We start from the raw sequence: 17,390 nt of genomic DNA, 5'->3' as shown, positions 1-17,390 counted from the left end.
GAATAGTCGAAATTGGACCTTGATACCATAAGAATAAAGACAACTGCCAATGTGAAATTGACCCGCTGTACCTGCATCTGCTGTATCACGTGCAATAACACGGGTATTGTCATTTGATATTCGAATACTTGGAATATTTACAGGCCGGCTAGGCTAGACTGTTAACATATCAAATTCTCTTATACATTATACATATTTCATTCATAGAAATTTCCTCTATACTAGTATTTAAAAAAAAAGAACAGTCGTAGGTAGGTTCTTTGGAACAAATTATTGCTTTTAGCTTTAAGATTATTCGTTGATTAAATGTCTGTACTTCATTAATTAATACTTAAATGGTTTGTTATCTCGCTTATATGAGCAGCCGTCTCTTTTTAACGAATCTAGTCCGAATAGCAGAAGCTAAGGCGTTAAAAACTGGTGTTATCTTCCCTACAATAGAAATTATTAGAGATATGAGATTCGTCAATCAGTTAAATTATCTATTTGGGACATATGAATAATAAATACACAATGTTAGTCCTCAATATAACTTTATAACAAGAAAAAAATACATTCACTTTGTCTATGGATTGACTCATATGTCTTCGTTCATCCGGTGGTGGGAGTTTAGGGGTCGTCGACTCTCTTCGTCGGAGCCATATATGACTTCTTCATCGGAATCGTTGATCATAGAGAACGCTGGGTTGTCTTTGGTGATGGCAGTTTCTGAAAAAAAAAATTGGTAAGATTGATATCGAAAACCGTATCAGGTAAGACCGACTACAAGCCCTTTCGTCGCTTCTAACTTCTACGCGTCCTCCACTTACAGTAGGGTTGGTAGAGTAGAAGGAGCGAAGCGAAGCTTTCTGACTATTTGAGCGAAGTAGGTACGTATACCTATAAATACAAGAGCGTTTGCTCCTTTTTTTGACGGAGTGGGAATGTTGCCCTACCCACTAAACCCACTCCGGCGTTTCGCCCCCTTTGCCGTTCGTGAGGGCGCACTGGGATCGATGACATTTACCACCGTGCCCTCCGGCAGCCCCGGGCGGCCCCGGCTTTACGCCAAAGCACCCTCGCAATGGAGGGGGGGATCAGATACGGCCCCCCCGACGACGTCTATGGGACCGTACAATGCGGGTTAGGAAGGCTTTCTAATGAAAAAAAAATGCCGGTCTTCCCCACATTGACCTTATTCGTTTTTAATGCCTCGCATTCTTTGTATTCTTACGAGTATAAATCGTGGTTGTTTTTGTTTTGTCGTTAGTCGTATTTAGGCCGTGGCCCAGATTTCGTAAGTCACAATATTGGCCAAGGTTGACCTCATTGGCATCGTCATGGTGAAAACTGCAGCGTTGCTAAATTGTTTACCCATGTGGTTCTTACTTTTGCACTTAGTTTTATATTTTTCGATAAAAGTGATAGCCAGAATTCAAAAATTTGCAAGAGGCTGATTTTTGAATATAGCCCGCTCGATTTCGTGTATTTCGTTCAATACTATTTCGATTTTCGAGTGACGAATTCGAGCGTTCGAAATTCAAAAATGGGCCCTTTGATATGCAAACGTGATGCAAATCTGTAGAAATTTCGTTGCCTTTTTCGGCTATGGCTTGCTGTGGCTTTGTGTGTTAGGAATATCCTCTAAGAACACCCAGGTGTCCTAGGTGATTCAATTCAAGAACTTATCTTGTGAGGTCTTGTTAGTCAGTCTTTCTTTATCCATACGCTCTTGTTCACTTAACTATAACGTCGTGTCAAGATCATTGCGAGCACTTCGTCCTCTTAGTTACCATTATTACTTCTGTTCTGCAGTTGCTGGAAGGAACATTAGACATCAGAGATACGGTGTCTCATGTTCAGTCCGAAATTATGGATCAAGCAAAGACCAATGAATAATAGAAGGCTATTAAGAGCTACCGGTTTGACCACCTACACGTATTTACCTCGATCTTTGAATAAACGAGCGTCATTATCATGAAATCACCCTCGGTATGAATGAACACTGCAGACCGCAACATTATTAATTCACAACAGTGGACCTTATGTCAATGCAATAAGATTTACGAATTGAATTAGAGTCAGGCCATGTTAAGTCTGCGGCGATTTTGATAGCATAGACTGGCCCGGATTCCGAGACCTATAGGGCCCTAACACTTGGAAACTGAGCCATCTCAAAACCATTGCTAGGTTGCCGGAGCCCCTAAGTCCGGGCCTTGTGGACTTAGGCGGAAATCCGGCCCTGAGCACAGACTGTGCAAATGTTATTTTAAACGTCAAATTTCAATGAAATTGCGACCTTTAAAATAACACTTGCACAGTCTGTGCTTATCTTAATCGCAGTAAAGTTACCTTGGTCGGACTAACAGCGTGGACGACGGAACTGATAAGAGTCATTCATCCATCTGAATCACTCGGATCTCAGTGGTTTCTCTATTTAAAAATATCCTCAACAAAAAATATGAATTAATCCGCTTCTAGGCATGCTGAAGCACATGTTGAAGTTAAAGAAAAAGAAACACTTGAACAAGTCAAGAAAAACGCAGATGTCCAAATGAAAAATAAAAACAGTTTTCAGAAACGTCCCAGTCCATGTCCAAATCGTCCTTAGTTAAAAAAAAAAAACAACTTTCCTATAAATGTCCCAATTTAGAAACGACTAAGCAAACTGTCCCATTCACTCACCATGTATGGAGCCGCCGCCCGGAGAGAACAGATACGCCAGTATGTACAAGTTGAAGTTGAAGAGGCCGTAGAGCGCCATGAAGGGCGCCGACGTGTCGTAGTGCACGCGCGGCTGCGCCGCCCAGTGGTCCTGCAGCGCCGCCGGGCCCCACGCCTGCGCGCCCAGCAGCGCCGTGGTGCTGCACACCGTGCCCACCACTATGGACAGGCAGCGGAGTCGCACGTCTGGAAACGACAGGACCCTTTATCATGTTCTCACACAATAAGGTCAATGTCGGGAAGACCAGCATATAAAATGGCAAAATTGACAAGAACTCTCGTATTTTCATGCGTACGTAGCTTAGACAGTCAAAAAGGTAGCGCTTCTTTCCTGAGGGCCTACCGCGAACCACGTTCGACGTGTTACCGCTCTGTCGCATTTGTAAATTCGTACGTAAGTGTGACAGGGAGGCAACACGTCGAACGTGGTTCGCGGTAAGCCCTCTGTTCTATCGATCGTCTGTGAGTAGGAAGTATTTAAAAACGCAATATATAGTTAAAAGCAACGAAAGAAGTTGTAGACAGTTTTCCCTTACAAATGGTTTGCTCCACATTCACCTTACTCATTTAACTCATTTTATCAAAAATCTAAATATTTGTATTGCATCGATAAGCATTTACAAAGGTCTTAGGTAAAACAGGTTCATGTTCGCTATATCCTCCCTTTTATGTATGATATAAACTGTTCCGTTCTGTATCCACTGAGTTGCTACCTAAACATGATCATGGAAAGTTAGAGAAAGTTAAGGAAGGTGAAAGGCACCCATTCTATCCAGAACAAATTGTCTCTTGTATGAATGCGAAAGAGAGTTTTGATATTCATGTTTTCCTAGTTTGCCGGACAATTCAACATGGCGGCTATCTCAGATAAAATGGCCACGGATGACGCATATTGGACGAACATCGCTTAATGACATTTATTTAATGATTTTTCTAATTTTAGTTTTGTTAATTAGTAGGTACCTAAGCCTACTACAGGAAGAGGACGAATAATTTATTGAAAGAGTTTACTTTTAACCGAAATTTATTAAAGAATGGCACCTTAACATTGTTAGAAACAAAATTTTTAATTTCTTGGATTGTTGGATACGTTAGGCAATGCAAATAATAGAATCGTTAGTCTCGTAAGACTAATTTAACAAACATAATCGATAATATCCATAGCATTGTTTTTCAGCCTTCCACGGTAATAAATAACGCCGGCTTAGTACCTATCTTAACTTAAACCGACGACCATGTATGAAGAATATTATGAAAGTGAAAGGTATGAACATGAAGTAGCGAACTAGCTCTTAAAGTGTAGTATGTTTTGGAACACAGTGCGTGAAGTTACTGAACGAAATGTAGTATTTTTTAATGTGTTTTAATTTGATATCCCACACGCAGTGTTGGCCGAAACGTTAATGCAACTAATCATTATTGGCCAATAACCATTGTAAATTGAACCGTAAACTGTAACCACCCTTTACGGTTCACGGCCAACACTGGCATAGGGCATCTACTTCAGCGTAATGACGTCATCAAAATGGCGCCCGCATCGTTTCGTTGCCGATACCGCGTACCTATTGCACCCAAACTAAGCATTGCAATCACGTGTGGGCAATGTTGGCCGAACCGGTTGCTATGAACGGACGGTTACAGTTTACGGTTCAATTTGTAATAGTTAATGGTCAATATGGTCAATTCTAATTAACGTTCGGCTAACCTAACACCACTGTTGGCAGCTGTTACCGTCTCTGAACTATGTATATCGCTACGGAAAGTAGGCCTGATTTAAGATTTGCCTATGAAACTGGAAGCTTGACATATTTACCGAAGAATGGCATATTCCTGAGGTCGCTGTAGGCCTTGACGATCAGGATGAGCAGGTACAGGAAGTAGACGACGATCGCCGTGAAGAACATTATCTTCACCATCTACAAAAAAATATAGACTGGTAAAATCTGCCAAGCTCTGGTTTATAATTCTATATAGTCGGTATACCTACTGTATTGGTCGGTATACTCCACTGTATAAGTAGGTACTAAGGTACTTATTTTTAAAACAAATTGCTTAGGCAACCCTAGCGTTTGTGCAGTTGCGCGCGCGGTGCGGGGTGCGGCGTGTTGAAGGTCACTCTCATTTAGGGTGACCAGATGTCCCGTATTATACGGGTTGGCCGTATTTAAGGCTCGAATTTTTCACTGTCCTGTAATATGGCGAAACCAGTACGGGACAGTACATTGTCTTGTGAGACTGCGCTGGCTGCGATTGGCTTGTGGTGTGCCACAACACGATTGGTGAATGAGTTCGCATCACGCGCGCGATTGGTCGCAACTAGCTGCGTTAGACTGCACGATTGGCTCGAATTCGAGAGTGACACCACTGGTAGCACCATACTTAGTACCCGTAATGCTCGTCCTTAGATATATGTCAATATACCTAACCTAAAGGTTGAGAGATATCATGGGAAACAGGGTATTGCAAAGAGGTTTTGTTTGGTGCTATCGAGGATATCATATCATTCGGTTGATATAATAGTTTAGGGCTATTTTGGGAGCAAGAAATGTGCGATATTTATTACAAGCTTTTATTTAACTTGCAATATATGTATGTATGTTCGCAGATAGGTACAGTCAGCGTCAAATACTTTGTAGCAGTCAAAGTGGCCAAATAGCTCGGTACACCATACTAAATATATGGTGTACCGAACTATTTGGCTACTTTGAATGCTACGAAGTATTTGACGCTGACTGTACAAATCTTTTAAGCTAAATTAGACCCACTTTCCGTTATTCGGTCGAGCTGAAAGTTCATGTTCCTGCAATGCACAATACATATGTAAATTGGGTGACAATGCAATATTATGGTACCATCGAGCTGATCTGATAATGGACACAGGAGGTGGCCAATGTGGCCATAGGTACTCTGATAAAACAATGCTACCTAATTGTGTTTGGGTTGGTAAAATTGAGTATGAATGTATGTATGTATAATACTCTTTATTGTACAAAACACAAAATATAAATATAATATTAGTTGCCTGCTGAAAGAAAAGTACAGTCAGCGATAAAAGCTTGTATCAAAAATGATTTTTTTGGCAATAACATTTTTACCTCGTAATTAGGATTCTGTGTGTAGTTGTAGGTGGGGTCCTGGTAGCCGCGGTACTTCTGCCACACCGCCAGCACCACGCCCGGCGTCCAGGCCGCGCCCACTACCAGAAGTTTTAGTAGGTAGAATGACAGGAAACCTCGCTCGTTCTGCATGAAGAAACCAAACTTAAGATCAAACTGTCAAAGAAATGCTAAGAGTTGGCTTTGAACCGGACAGACCTACTTGTCTAGTTTTCGCGTTCGATTCCACAAACGAAGACACAAATTCGCGCCAGTTGGCATCTGAGGATCAGAGACAGGAAACAAAAGCCGGCAATCATTTCTGGCACGTAATAAATTTAAGTGACTAAGATATACCATGTAACAGACTCGCGCCAAAATACAGACGAATTGAGAAGATATCTAATTTTTGGAAACACGCAGATTTAAAAAAAAAAGTATGTTTCCTCGCTATTGCTAAGGTACCTTTATATTTACTCGCGGGAGTTCGTTTCATAAATTGTTACAGTATTTTTCGACTGAAACATTTGCCACCTACGTTTTACTTGCAGGATGTCATGCTCGGGGAATGGTCATGGACAAGCAAAATTAATGTTGGGAATAATGATGGTTACATAGACCTACATTAGAATATGGTGACTGTTCGATCCGGATGGGACATTCGAAGGCAAGGCAACTGTCTGGAAGAATTTGGCAAGGGCTAGAACCAGCATCAAAATTCAAAGCCATTGAGCTCCATCATCCAGTAAGTACATAATTCAGCACATAATTCAAGATTGCCCTATAACGCGTTATGTCGCCCGTCCTCCCGAAGACCTGATCACCCTGAGCGACGAAGCCATGAAGTGGCTGACTGGTCTATGTGTAGACATTTAATTAATTATATTTTCTCTATTTTGACGATATGTATGCCATACGATTAAATAAATAATCCAGTAAGTAGAACAAGCCTTTTTGTAAGCCAATTGCAGAACATATCTCTGGGTCAACTTCTATATAAAAGGGTGTTTACTCGTAACACTAGAAGATGATACAGTACCTGTCTAAGTCCATGGTAGAGAGCAAGCCAGGATAGCATGACACAGGCAAGGAAGGTTGTCTGGAAGATGGAGTCCAGCAGCGGCGCAAAACAGCTGCCGGAGACCAGACGAAGAGGGAAGATCGGGTCTGTGGACACAAATGATATAAGTAAGGTACAAAATTTAATAATAATATATAATAATTAAGCCTATATACGTCCCACTGCTGGGCACAGGCCTCCTCTCATGTGCAAGAGGGCTCGGGCTATAGTCCCCACGCTAGCCCAATGCGGATTGGGGACTTCACATACACCTTTGAATTTCTTCGCAGATGTGTGCAAGTTTCCTCACGATGTTTTCCTTCACCGAAAAGCTAGTGGTAAATATCAAATGACATTTCGTACATAAGTTCCGAAAAACTCATTGGTACGAGCCAGGATTTGAACACACGACCTCCGGATTGAAAGTCGGACGTCATATCCACTCGGCTACCACCGCTATTACAAAATTTAAGTCCTGATAAAATTTTATTGCTAATACTCATAGACAAAATGGTATTCAGTAAAAAGATTTATCCATATGCCACCATATCTTACATCTCCATCGCGTGGTCCCGGAATTTTGGAGCTATGGAGTCTGGGGTCCGCTTGGCAACTAATTCCATGAACTGGCGTAGGCACTAGTTTCTACGAAAGCGACTGCCATCTGACTTTCCAACCCAGAGGGTAAACTAGGCCTTATTGGGGTCAGTCCAGTTTCCTTACGAATCACGATGTTTTCCTTCACCGACAAGCGACTGATGGTAAATATTAAATGATATTTAGGTAGTATATGAGTTCCGAAAACTCATTGGTCCGAGGCGGGGTTTGAACCCGCGACCTCCGGATTGCTATTCGCACGCTCTTACCGCTAGACCACTAGCGCTTCCATATATGCCACCACAGCCACACTTTAGAAAGATCCGGTTCGAAGGACCATCAAAAATATAGATTTATTTTCGTGTAGTTTCTTTCTATGAATCTTTTAATTTTCTTTATTTTTGACATTTTCAAATCTGTTTATTGTAGGTAATTAACATCATTATCACAAATCTATATTTATATCTGAAATAAATTTATTGAGTTGAATTGAAACTTCCGTTCTCAAAAAGATGTTAAAATTAAGGCCCTGCATCGAAAAATAACGGGATCTTTGAAGCGTGGCAGTGGCTAGCCCCGGAAACAAACAGACGTGATTTTCGGATATATGTATCTTGACTATATGATAAGAGGTATGATACTAGTCGAAACAAAAAGGCTTAAAATTTTCTCGATAGAATATAAATCCAAAGTTACATCTACATTTTTAGTGTTTACCTCAGTGCAACTAGAAAACACATCTTCATCCAGCATAATCCACTTTAAAGTAAAGGTTTTCATCTCGTCTTAAACATCATTCAACTAAATATTAACTTATTATCTTATACAAACGGATTTATTCTCGTTTTTGATTTTATGAATTCAACAGAAAACGCCCATTTTACGCAGTTCGACTTCTCTTTTTGTCATGCGTCAAAGTCATATATGCGTCCTTTATGCCAGTAATGTTAGATGGCCGTGGTGCCTCAAAGAGGTAAGACCTATGTCAAATCGCGCAGCGCTTCAAATTACGTAAAATCGACATATCCAATAAACGTTGAGTCGTAGCTCTATTAACTAGTAACGGAATCCGAGGTCTACTACGAATGGAGCTATCTTTACAGGCCTATACGTTACGCATGTGTGCGTGTTTGCTTAGCTACGTCAAAGTCAAATACTCTTTGAACAATTACAACGGGTAAGGAAGTTTCGACAGCATCTGTAATGTATCGGTAGCTGTGTGGTCGTGTAGACACCAAAGAAAAAATGCGAGACATCTATAGACCGATCGAATCTAATCGTAACTTTTTGTTTTCTTTTTTTGTTACTATATAATATCTTTATTGCTTATTTTCTATTTTATTGTAAAAGTAAATCTTGTCTGTCTTATACAGAAATAAAGTTATTCTTTTAAATATGTGTATTAAAAACATATTTTAATGACACGAATTATTTTATTTTATTCATACCAATTTTTCTATAGCCTAGGTAATCTTTATGTAAAACAAATATACTTATTATATAAAAAAAAAAAAACGAAAAAAATCAACATGTTTATTAGAAAAAAAAACTCGTTTGCACGGGCCGGGGTTTGAACCAGCGACCTCTGATTTGTAATCCGCATGCCTTAAGAACAATTCACATAATTTATTTAACAGGATACTGTCAAAACGTCAATGACTAATATGACTTTTCAGCAAAGAGTAAAGTAACTATGCTTTTCAGTTTGATTTTACTTGACAAGGAGCAATAAGAAAAACGTACCGAATCGTCCCTTTCTTAAAATTGCCATTCAAAGAGAGAGATGGGCATTGTGATAAGAGAGGTATGGGCATTGTGAATTTCATCACGCTTTGTGTGGTAGGGCACAGCCAGTACAGAAAACCGCAGCCAAATAACACTAGACCCTACTCATAGTGTTGTGTTCCTGCCGGTGAGTAAGGTTGCCAGAGCTCAACGAGGGGGGGGGGGGGGGCGAGTTTAGGGTCGGCAACGCGCATGTAACTCCTCTAGGCGTACATAGGCTTCGGAGACTGCTTACCATCAGGCGGGCCGTATGCTTGTTTGCCACCGACGTAGTATAAAAAAAAAAAAGAAAATTCAGCTCGTGTGTGGTGCTATCTATAGTTTTTTTTATATGGGTACGCTGACAGCTGTCGTTTCAATACGATTTTGCGAGATTTGGCGTTTTTAGGTTAATAATTATATAGAGATAACACCTGTCACCCTACCCATCGAGTTTGAAAAATACTATAAATGTTAACATATACAGGATGGTTTTTGATAATGTATATCTTAGAACTTACACTGTTTTTAATTTTTTTTTTTCAGATTTTAAAATTATACTTTTTTACCTTAATAATATATCTTAGTCTTGACAAAGACGATTAAAGTTTTATACTTAGCAAAATCGCTTACTAACAATGTCTTTCCTGTAAGTTTAGGCAACTGCTATAGCAGATACCACCATTTAACAGCAGTATCAGTTCATTACACTTGGTTCGGTGCTTCAACCTCTTGTCTAACTGTCTGATAATTAAAGTAGTTCCTAATAGACGGCGTTGTGCAATTTTGGATATCCCGATCAAACTTTTCATTTCAGAGGAACGCGATTCTGTGTTGATAATGTTAGTCAATACTTTATTTGTCCATGCTCTTGAAACCATTAGCCAACCAATTAGCTTATGGCGGGCATTGAAGGGTCGTTCTTTGAAATCAGATTATTAAATATAATTTCAATATAAGCCCATCAATCGAATAGGCATACATTTTGGTCAATTTCTTACCTATCAGGGGAATAATAAAATCGATAAAAAGAATGTAAAAGCGACGAGGGAATGAAAAAAACCGATAAGGGAATGACAAGGAATGACATAATGACAATGAATTTCGGAACAATTACTTCCAAAATAATACACTGAATCATAGAACGCTCTTAGCAACTTAATGTTATTTTTAAGATCTATAGAACGAAGTACCAAACGTTGATTTTAGTTGAAACCCCAGTCCAAAGGCATTGAATGAGAACCAGGGGAAAAGAAATAAGTATGTCTTTGATCGACTGTTATGATTACGATAATTTTTACTTAATCCATGAAAGTAAATAATCATTTACTTGACATATGATTTTACATTGTACATGCCCATGAAGAATACATTTTATATCAAAACACACGGGAATGAAAATCACAGTGAACCAAAGCCACGGGAACGATATTATGATATCGTTTATTTCAGGTGAAAGACCCATAATTACATCACAAACAAACGAAAATACAATACAAATTAACTTAAATTAAAAACAGTCAAAATAACAATCATAAATACATACGTCAATTTTGTGTTACCTGTAAGAATAGCATATATTTTTAAGAAAATAAGTAAACTAAATATCAATATCCTTAGTAATTTACCTCTAGTTTTATGTCAACCTAATATCCTAAGAGCATTTATTAGAAACATATTAAGAAGTTCCAAATGTCACGGAACGTGTAGTGTGACTTCCTCGGATTTTATGATATTTTATTTTTCTTTGAAAGTGTTTTTTAAGAATTTTATATCAAATGTTAACACTTACACCTATTCCACAATACGGTTTAAAAATTGTATGGATATATAACGACTTTATAACAATTTTAATAACATACATCTTGTGATCAGTTTTCGTGTCACCGCCGCGCGTGATAACATAAACATGCAGTACTCGGTAGAAAGTTACCTTTACGTCTGGCAGCCTTTTTAACGCTTTTTTTTAGAACAGCAATACTGTGTTGGTGTCAGATTTGCAAATGGCTGAAGGGAGAAATGTTGTCGAAAATTATTTTTTTGTGTTAATTTAAAAAAAAAGGTCAACCTTAACGCGTCACCGCCATGTTTGAGTTTTTAAAAGTCAGTGCTCATTTCACGTTATTGTTTGTAACATAAGATATACCTAATACATTCGAGATTGAGCTAATTATTTAATATTTGCAAAAAGGTAATTTTTAGGTAATACCGAACATGTTTCAAATTGTCACGACAGTGGCCTCAAAATTCTCTCCCCGCCACGGACTATTGAATCCACGTTCGTATCTATACGTGGTCGTGACATTCTCAATTCGTTTGATTAATTTAGAGGCATATTCACTCTTTAGAAATGGATTGTATTAGCTACGTTCATTTGTTATTATTGCCCAACTGCCGAAGCAGAAAAATGGTTTCCGCGTGTATGTGGATGTATGATGTGTATCCGATTCTTTGTCACGCTCTACAGCGTTAGTTTGACGAATTTCAACGTATGAGCTGTCATTCGATGTGTCGTAGTCATGGGAGTAACTTAGGCTATATTTAAAATATTGTATAATTCAAAATAGTGGAGTTGGCCGCCAAAATGCCGAAACGTCACGGCTGAGGGACACTTTGTGACAACCGTGATTATGTACTCATTTTATTTACTTACCTTTCCTGAGGGTATTAAGCTTGACCATATGCATCAAAAAATGCTTTTTATACGTAACAATATGTGAAAAATATTTTTCTGGACACAATTTAAGAATTACCCTGATTGTTTGAGTAATTGTTTAAAAGTTTCACTTTTTTGTAGTTTTCGTTGTTACCATATACTTACTTTTTTCTTTTTTATATGTAGGTGACAACTGTGATTCACTATTATCCGAAAAATTGGTCGTCGGAAAACGGCACCCTGTATTTCCTGCCTCAACAATATATTACTAAATAAAATATGATAACTAACAATGTAAAATACCGAATTTAAAAAGATAGGTAGTGTTATACCTACAATTATCTATACTATTGACATCTTCCAAAAATCAACAATAAAAATTGGCTATATTGTAGTCTCAGATTTATTACAATTTACAACAATATAATTTTTTATTTTCTAGTAGCAAGTAATAACGCCATCTTTTTTATTTTCTAAGAATTCAGTTTCTGGCCGACCGCGTATAATCGTAGTTAACTTTTGTAACGCTAGATGGAGCTTTCACCTTCACGTGCGCCGCGGACTCCGCGGAGCGCTTCCATGTGTGCGTGCTAGCGGGGAGTGAGGAAGCTATCGGGCGTGGCTTACGAACCGGTATTCACGGCTTTAGTAGGCCCTTAAGGATACAAAATGGGTTAAATATGCATGGCTGCATCAAAATAGATAAAACAAACAAGAAACCAACTCACCATTGTACAATAACAGCAGTGGCAATAGCAGCGACAACCATTTCTGCTCGATCGCCCAGTCGTGTGTAGAGTACTTTCTAAGTGAGTGCGCGAACCAACACTGGAACATGATATTGGCATTAATTTAATAGGGAATGAATCTCATTTACATAGATTTTAATAAAAATAAATATTTTAATAACTAAAAAATTCTATAAAGTTCATAATATATTATTAAAGCAAAGAGAATTTGAAAAAGTGGTGGATTGTCAAAGAAAACTTTGTAGTCAAAGTAAATTTACTGCCGTCTTTCGACACATGAATAAAACTTTTGGAACGCCATTTGTCTTTGATCCTTGTTCTTTCACTGATATCTTTGTTAAATATCAAAAAGTGGCGCTATCTTATTGATCAAAGTCCAAAAGGTATGGCGACATCGTTTCGAGTGATGGCGCCATAACCTTTATGTAGTATCCGGTGAGATGGCGCCACTTTTTGATGTGTGTGTCGATTTAGTCATTGTCTGGATTATCTACATTGCGTCTAGAATACCTAGATCATGCTGGACACTCTAATTGGCTCAATTGGTTACTCACTGCGACAGTGAACGTTGTGAGCAGGAATATGAAGCGGAACCATGTTTCCATCTGCGTGAAGGCCGGGTTGTAGGTTTTAAACTGGAACAATATACGTAATAAATAATTACTAGATAACTTTAGGTGGAACACAAATACTACAATGATACAAATTACAGTCTCCCCTAAAAAATAAATGATATATTACGTACTGAACTCACGTAGAAAAATATCTCCTTGATGAAGTACCGCTTATGGAACTCCTGAAGGCCGTAGAAATGCACGTGCAGCATGTAGTGTGTGTACTCGAGAGAACCCAGGTGCAGAACTAGCACTTCTTCACACACCTGTTGCTTGCACTTGAGGTGTTGTGTTCTGAAATGTTTCGAGTCTCCCCTAAAAATAAAATACTGAACTCACGTAGAAAAATATCTCCTTGATGAAATACCGCTTGTGAAACTCCTGGAGGCCGTAGAAATGCACGTGCAGCATGTAGTGTGTGTACTCGAGAGAACCTAGGTGCAGAACTAGCACTTCCTTGTACACCTGCTGCTTGCACTTGAGGTGTTGTGTTGTGTTCTTAAAGGTTTCGAGTTTCCCCTAATAAATAAAATGCTGAACTCACGTAGAAAAATATCTCCTTGATGAAGTACCGCTTATGGAACTCCTGGAGGCCGTAGAAATGCACGTGCAGTATGTAGTGTGTGTACTCGAGGGAACCCAGGTGCAGGACTAGCACTTCTTCACATACCTGCTGCTTGCACTTGAGGTGTTGTGTTCTGGAAAATATAGCATAGGTAATATAGACATTAGGTATGTAGTTTTTGTTTAGGGCAAATTAAAAAAAATACAGGAGTATCATTTGAGTGTGCTTGTTACATTGCAGCCAGCATCAATAATTACTAAGCGGGTGTGATCAAAATGATCTGAGCACAACTATTAGGTAGTTCATATTCATATCTACCTTTTGGAAGGACACTGTAGGATATGTGCAGAGGAGAATGGAGAAAGGTACGTATGTAAAGTGGTTTGGTCAGTCAATGCCATTCTCCATTCTTGTTCGCTGAAGCGAAAAGGTAAATTTGTGATGCCAACAGCAATGAGATCAGCTAAGTATATTGTATTTATGGCCACCTCACTCGTTTATCTAATCATTATACCTAATACCTACTCAACGGCGTCGCCAGATGATGGGCTAGGGGAGGAGGGCAGCCCATATGGCCGATGGCCAAGGGAGGGGGAGGGGCATAAATGCTCCCCCCTGCTCCCTGCCCCCCCTTGGCGATGACCTTGTACCTACTGCTGATTGTGACTTATTGCTATTGGTCGGACATTTAAGGTATACGTTAGTTTACCTGTTAGTTAGTTCGCTCTCTGGTAGCAAGTTGAAGGTCGTGTGATCACTCAACACTCCATCTATAGATATACTTATTTGGAAACTCTTGTCGAAAATTTCTTCTGCGAAAAAAATACAGCTGTTATATATACGCAATAAAAGTCTATATGATTCCCATCTGTCCCCTGCGGACACAGGCACGCTATCAAACGAAACTGGCTCTTACCGTCATTGTTATTAGTGTTAATCTCCGCTAATAGCCACAGCTGTTGAACTTTAGTGCCCAAGGATGGGCTGTGGAGGTGAAAGGGTCCGCTGTAGATGTTGCTTGAGTTGGTTAGAATACTTGAAGCGGTAACTGCTGTGGTGGATGTCGGTGAGGGACCTAGAAATAAAAAAAATACACTCAAGAGCAATGGTAATGGGTCACTTTGTAAGGTTTCTATAAAAGGTTGCGTTTGAATGTAGGTTTCGGCTGTGCTAATAGGTAATAATAACGGTCTAGAAAACATTTAATACCCATTGATATATATCTAAGGACGGGCCTTACGGGCAATAAGAATGGGGCCAGCACAGCGGGGTCACGCACACGAATTCGAGCCAATCTTGTTGTAGTCTAACGTAACAACGCGATTGGTTGATAAAGTTCGGATCACGCGCGCGATTGGCCGCAACTAGTTGCGTTAGACTGCACGATTGGCTCGGATTCGTGAGTGACACCACTGAACTAGCACCATTCTTAGTGCCCGTAAGGCCCGTCCTTAGATGTCAATGCTAGTACCTATGAACGTAAGGAATTTGTTTGAAATAAAGCAGAGGTCGGGAACCCGCGGCCCACGAACGCGAGTCGTTTTGGACTTGCGATTGCCTGCTCTTCAAGACACCCACACAATTAACACCATGAGGACTTAGAACAGTCAAATCAACTTTTTGACGTTCCTAAAACTGATGACTTCATGGTTGGCTCTTGTCTTTAAAAGTTTGCTGACCCGTGACAAAAAGGAAAATTTAAAAAATTCACTGCCTCGGGCGAGTTTCAACCCCGCTGTTCTGGGACATCGACTTACTACTTTACCCAGTGAGCTACTAGGTATACTTATTGAATTGCGACGAATAATTGCATCATCATATGACCAATATCAAAAATAATCATATACCTAAGGACATTCATGATGACGTGATTTTGGACCATGGCGACCACTTCGACTCCTAGTTAGCTCGGCGCTCGTGCGCCCGAAGATGGCTGGTGGAGCCGATCTTCGAGGTGACCCCGTGCACATTGAGGGCACGTGAGGACACCAGCTACGTAGTGGTAGTGAATGGACGCAGGCTGGCGTGTTTTCAGCTGGTCGCGTTTAGCGTCGAGGTCAGCTTTACGTTGCTCCTCGAAATCGCGCACATTGCCCTGCACCAGCCTGCGCCATTCAGGATTATGTGCTGCCAAACCTTCCCACTGAAAGGGGTTGATCTTGCATTTTTTCATGTGTCGTTTCTAAACATCTTTGTATCGGAGTTATGGCTATTCATACTCGTCGTAAAAGGTAAATGCTATTACAGTAAGTAAATACCTATTTGAGAGAACTAAAAGCAAGTAAATACAGAGTTGTACCACTCACCAGCTAATCCTATAAAAACGCCAAGACCAAAGCAAGCGAAAAAAGCTATGAAGACCATCACGAACTCTCCTTTGTGCATTGAGTAAATCCTCATCTGAACGGACCTGAAATAAGACAATTCGGTCATATTAAATGTGCTTTGTTAAGCAAACAAGTTCTTGGTAGTAACATAAATAAACTACGAAAATAACATGACGCATATTTACCTACACTGGACAACATATGCGTCGATTTATAACTTAAAAGGTAACAGTGTACCTATACCTACATTTATAAATACGAAGAGTAGAAGTAACTAAACACACCGGTTTACTTTTATAGAATTACAGTGAGGGAAAATAAAAATACTAAGTACAAGAGTTTCAGAAAAAGGAAGACTTATTTGTATGATTTTCAGATTGCCGTTATGTGAAGTTGATTTCCGACGAACGACTTCCGGTTTTTTATACATTTTACCGGTTTCGATAATCGAATCGATTAAGCACACTATTTATTTCGATTCCTGGGTTGACGAAAGAGTTTTTTGAAAACTTTTTTTAATCTTTCAAATAGACCTCGTGGTTCGTAATATTTTTTTGAAGTATCACTTAAAGTTTCTAGCTTTCTCTCACTAATAACTAATTTGAACTTAACATCCTGTAAAATAATTAATACAAAAAAAAAACAACTACTCTAATTCTACGCTTTTCATCACAGATACAATTTACCAAAGCCCTATAAGCTCCAATAATCCTTACAATCTTGCAGAAATGACTTCAGGTATTAAGAAATGGATATCCTATAAGTATGTCAAATATTAGTACGTGTAGTAAGTAAACACTCGTAACATGATTGTAACGGCGACGTAATTTGCTATATAAACTTACATAGGCACTAATACTCACCTCTCGCACCGATCATGGTGGTACGCTGGAGCAATATACTTATTGAATTCACTAAATAAATCGCTGAACTGAGATAAAGTATTCCGTATTTTATAATTCCACCCGCCAGCTGGCAAATGGTACGAATAGCCGACATTTGCAGAATCCATGGTTTTGAAACACTAATTTATACGATGAGTAAACAATTAGAATCTTTGACTATATAGAAATAAACACATAGAACATGGATGGTGTGTATAAAGGGTTTTGGTAACAAAATAGTTATCACCACATGTAGTGGATGTTTACAAGCGAGGTATTGATTTTTAGTGCCGCGCGCCGCGGAGGGTGGAAATGTTGAAAGTTGGGAGCGGGGAATCGATTTGAGGCGCGGTTCAATTCGATTTTACAACGATTC

At 39.3% G+C, this 17,390-nt stretch overlaps 1 protein-coding gene and 1 long non-coding RNA gene across 2 annotated transcripts in view; one reads left to right on the top strand and one right to left on the bottom strand.

Moving 5' to 3' along the window:
• The window catches only part of LOC133520260 (uncharacterized), a 380,113-nt gene that overhangs the window by 323,016 nt on the left and 39,707 nt on the right, over nucleotides 1-17,390 (top strand). The gene's annotated exons all lie outside the window — the stretch shown is intronic.
• On the bottom strand, nucleotides 517-17,204 carry LOC133520242 (transmembrane protein 181). Its single transcript, XM_061854620.1, has 12 exons — nucleotides 16,994-17,204; nucleotides 16,110-16,213; nucleotides 14,720-14,878; nucleotides 14,513-14,615; nucleotides 13,783-13,936; nucleotides 13,179-13,259; nucleotides 12,604-12,703; nucleotides 6,838-6,965; nucleotides 5,799-5,945; nucleotides 4,517-4,619; nucleotides 2,665-2,889; nucleotides 517-708 (listed from the first exon to the last, which is right to left on the bottom strand). The coding sequence occupies exons 1-12, from the start codon at nucleotides 17,140-17,142 to the stop codon at nucleotides 578-580; spliced, it is 1,584 nt and encodes a 527-aa protein (XP_061710604.1). The 5' UTR covers nucleotides 17,143-17,204; the 3' UTR covers nucleotides 517-577.

Source organism: Cydia pomonella, chromosome 8 (assembly GCF_033807575.1).
Source record: "Cydia pomonella isolate Wapato2018A chromosome 8, ilCydPomo1, whole genome shotgun sequence".
NCBI classification, from domain to species: domain Eukaryota; kingdom Metazoa; phylum Arthropoda; class Insecta; order Lepidoptera; family Tortricidae; genus Cydia; species Cydia pomonella.
Note: the sequence above shows the minus strand (reverse complement) of the source record. Positions and strands in the feature narration are given on the sequence as shown.

Bases quoted from the DNA above. Each gene is read 5' to 3' on its own strand.
- LOC133520242 (XM_061854620.1), bottom strand. From the start codon at position 17,142: ATGGATTCTGCAAATGTCGGCTATTCGTACCATTTGCCAGCTGGCGGG. The intron at 5,946-6,837 runs GTACTGTATCAT...TTCTTCATGCAG, and splicing joins TCTACCATGGACTTAGACAG to AACGAGCGAGGTTTCCTGTC. The intron at 4,620-5,798 runs GTAAAAATGTTA...ATTTTTTTGTAG, and splicing joins CACAGAATCCTAATTACGAG to ATGGTGAAGATAATGTTCTT.